We start from the raw sequence: 3,746 nt of genomic DNA on the forward strand, positions 1-3,746 counted from the left end.
CACATTAAATATATTTGAATGAAATAAAAGATATAATAGAGAGACTAAAATAAAATAAAATAGTTCAAGAATTATTAATTTTATTTTAAAATAATAACCATAAAATAAAACAATTTTTTTCATAAGAGTGATCAGAGAAAATATATTTCAATAATTTTATAATTATAATAAATACAAATAACAATATTAATTACAGCTAACTATGAAAGTATAAAACAAATTAACAGAATTAACAAAAAAAAAAAACAATGAAATAGTTATTTTAAAACAAATAGTTTAAACTTTATAACCATCACTCTCATCATTATAAGTTGAGGAATTACATGTTGTTATCTCATGGGGGGATGGATAAATAATTTGCTCAAGTAGAACGAAGCGGGTCCCCCTAATACAACATTTTTTGCATTTTATGACCGTTTTACCCCTCCTCCATCCTTTATATACGAACCTTCCTCCCTCGTCCCTCCTCCCATCTCTCTCTCTCATCTCTCTCTCTCTCTCTCTCTCTTCATTGCATGTGCATAATTCAAACATGGCAAAAGGTGGAAAACTCTTGAAGCTAAAATCAGCGCTCAAAAAATGGAACTCGTTCGGAGGAAAGCAGAGCCGCCACAGCATCAACGCCGTCGCCGATGAAGACGCCACCTCCTCCTCCTTCAGATCCGACCTGCACCCCGTCTTCGTCGGCAAGTCCCGCCGCCTCTACCGTGTTTCATCAGACGTTGTTGATAACCCTGTCTTCCGTGAACTCATCGAAAGGTCCCGTGAAACGGAACAAGAAAACGACACCGGTAATGTCGTGGCGTGCGAGGTTGTTCTTTTCGACCATTTGCTTTGGATGCTTGAAAATGCTGATCCTCAACCTGAGTCACTGGGTGAACTCGTCGATTTCTATGCTTGTTAGTGTCAATAGCTTCCATTATTCAACCACAAAAATTAATAATTATATTTCCTTTTTTTTCTTTCTCAATATTCTGTTATATATACATATAATAATAATAATAATTAAATATTGTCTACTTTGAGATCTTGTACAAGATGTGAATGAGATGTAAAGGTCACATTCATCCAAACACCTCTTATCCAAGCTCAGAATTCTGATAATATTCAAATACATTAGTGTTGATATGATCGCATCTGGTTTTGATCGTCTTGTATTGTCGGCCTTGTGGAGATGGTAATAAATAACTAACTTTCTCAAGGAGAAAGTGTCCATCATTTGTATTTCCATGTTGTATATTTTTAAGAGAAGAAAAAAACATTGTCAATAATTTTGATTATTAGTGTTTAAATTAGTTAGTTAAACATTGGTTAATTTAGATTTTAGTTGAAATGTTATGTCCATTGTTGTAGTGAATATGGGAGAATTATGGACAATGTGTAATGTAAGTTGTTATTTGATTTTGTACAAGGATAATTATGTCTTGTTTTATTTTATTTTATTTTATTTTACCTATGAAAGTGAAACCAATGTACTGTTTGACTTCAATAACTTTTGACTGTGGGATAACAAGAACAACAACAAAAATTGTGACATAAATACATGTTGCATTGAATGTTTCAAGTTTGGAATTTTGGATAGGTTTCCCAATGTAGAGGTGTTAGGTTATACCAAGAGAGTATAATTGGAATTGTTCATAAATTTTGGTCCACAAGGTTTCAATTTAGTGAATTTACTAATTGAAGAAAATTGAAATAGACTTTATGGCTACTTTCTGTCCTGTTTTTGGACTAACTAAAGATGCAGTGTTCATGAGAGTCTCAAAATTGACTCATTATTGGCCCCTCTTAGGGGTTGTGTTACATGACTTCTCATTTTTCTAGCTTTATTCATTAGTTACATCAAGTACAGTAAATTATTAGGGACAAGGTAACATGGGGTATGTACAAAAGTACAACAACCATAGCCAAATTTGCTTTCTAGTCACTTCTCTCTCTCACTGTCTGTTAAATGTTGGTATGTTTGAAAAATCTTAAAATAATGTTTTTATATCGAATAATATATGATCAGTGTGAATAATCCTCAACTTACCCAATCACTTTTTTTGTCAGGTTTAATATTTGATGGACCATCTGTTATCAGGTTTTTGTATCTGAACCATCGATTATTCATTTTTACGTTTCAGATAACCGGTACCAAATTTAATGACTCTTGGCATAAACATTTTAAGAGTTGGTGAAGTAAATAAATTTGGTTGTTGGATGGGGCAGAGAACATGCAAAGTGGTGTTTTTGAGCCACATATTATAAGGGCATTAATATTATACTGTATATGTGAACTATGTAAGATTATAAAAAAAAACCTGCAGAAGAAGTAGCTAGAGAAAAAGGTTGATATATATTCTGAGACAGCACTGAAGTCAATCTCTTTTGAGACACCAGACAGCAAACCAAAGTTCAAAAAGTTGATGAGGGTATTATATAGAATATAGATGCATGCTCTCAAATTTTGTTAGTGCTTTTAATAATAAGAGATTATATAAAAACTATACAATATGTTAGAGATACAAGTACTTTATGAATACTAATCATTAGGTAGTTAGAGATGCTTTTGTTTGTTTTTTTTTTCTTTAATGAAAGATAGATGCTTTTGTTTTGTCAAATGACACATTGCTTGTTTGAATTTTTTGATTGAGGGAATTAAGTGGATGACACGGAAATCATTTGGTAAACATATAAGTATCTGTAAAATGTATAAAACGCGTTGCCAAGTTGCCATTGAGACCCATATAAAGGAGTTGTTGAATTGCTTCCACACTACAAATTACAAAAATATTAATGCCAACTCAATTTTAAAGTGAAGATTTAGTTTGGTCAATAAAAATACTTTTTTGTTAGTCTTAACAAAAACAGGGACAAATTATTCGCTCAAGTTCAACTTTAATTGAACACTCATTTAGCTATCAAATTAGCTATCCGTCCTTAAACGGGCCGATCTTGACGGGCCTTGCGTTTTTTAGGCTGAGTCAAAAGTATCCTGTGTAATATAAATTCGATAATTACTATCCGGCCTTAAACAGACTTTTTTATTTAAAAAAATAAAAATAAAAATTCTATAATATTTATTAAAATTAAAAATTATAGTATTTTAAACATAATACATTTTTAAGTAATATATTATCTCTTATAAATACTATAATGTATTTTTAAATACAATATTATCTAAATTGTATAAAATAATACTTGACTATTTAGCATAACAGAAAAACTAATATAATATAATGAAAGAATGTTAATTATATTAATTAATAATATTTAAAACGGAAAGATTGAATAAAATAGAGATAAAATTTAGTGAGGTGAGAAAAGTTATTGCGCTATTTTGGAGTAAGGAAATATAAATATTAATAAATATTTTTTAAAATTTATAATTATGCGGGCCTAATGAGTTACCCATGGTCCATATGGACTAATCCTAATGGATAGCAGACTTTTCAGGATTGGGCTAAAAAGTCGTGAAAAATATGAACTCTAATTTTAAGCCCAAGTTCTATGATTTTTCGGGCCTGCCAAACCAGCCCATATGAATTAACCCATTTTGACAGCTCTACAATTAGCCCCATATAATGAAGGGTTAGAACATTTATCCAATTATCTTACGAATAAAATTGAATTAGAATATAATTTTATCGGGTTCAAAAGGAGAAAATATATGATAAATTGATCTAATCCTCCAAATACAATAGTATTATGGAGGTCGTCTGAATTGGGTATGGTTGTTCGAAGGAGAACTTGGTCACTAAGGG

General features: G+C 30.9%; 1 protein-coding gene across 1 annotated transcript; it reads left to right on the plus strand.

Annotated features, from left to right (window-relative positions):
- The first annotated feature begins 479 nt into the window (after positions 1 to 479).
- On the plus strand, positions 480 to 1,280 carry LOC131601939 (auxin-responsive protein SAUR78-like). The gene has a single exon (XM_058873874.1). It carries the CDS (start codon positions 533 to 535, stop codon positions 902 to 904), a length of 372 nt encoding a protein of 123 aa, XP_058729857.1. The 5' UTR covers positions 480 to 532; the 3' UTR covers positions 905 to 1,280.
- Positions 1,281 to 3,746: the final 2,466 nt, after the last annotated feature.

The sequence above is a fragment of the Vicia villosa genome, linkage group LG1 (assembly GCF_029867415.1).
Source record: "Vicia villosa cultivar HV-30 ecotype Madison, WI linkage group LG1, Vvil1.0, whole genome shotgun sequence".
Lineage (NCBI taxonomy): Eukaryota > Viridiplantae > Streptophyta > Magnoliopsida > Fabales > Fabaceae > Vicia > Vicia villosa.

What these genes read in the sequence shown, in the direction of transcription:
- LOC131601939 (XM_058873874.1), top strand. Translation starts at nt 533, where the DNA reads ATGGCAAAAGGTGGAAAACTCTTGAAGCTAAAATCAGCGCTCAAAAAA.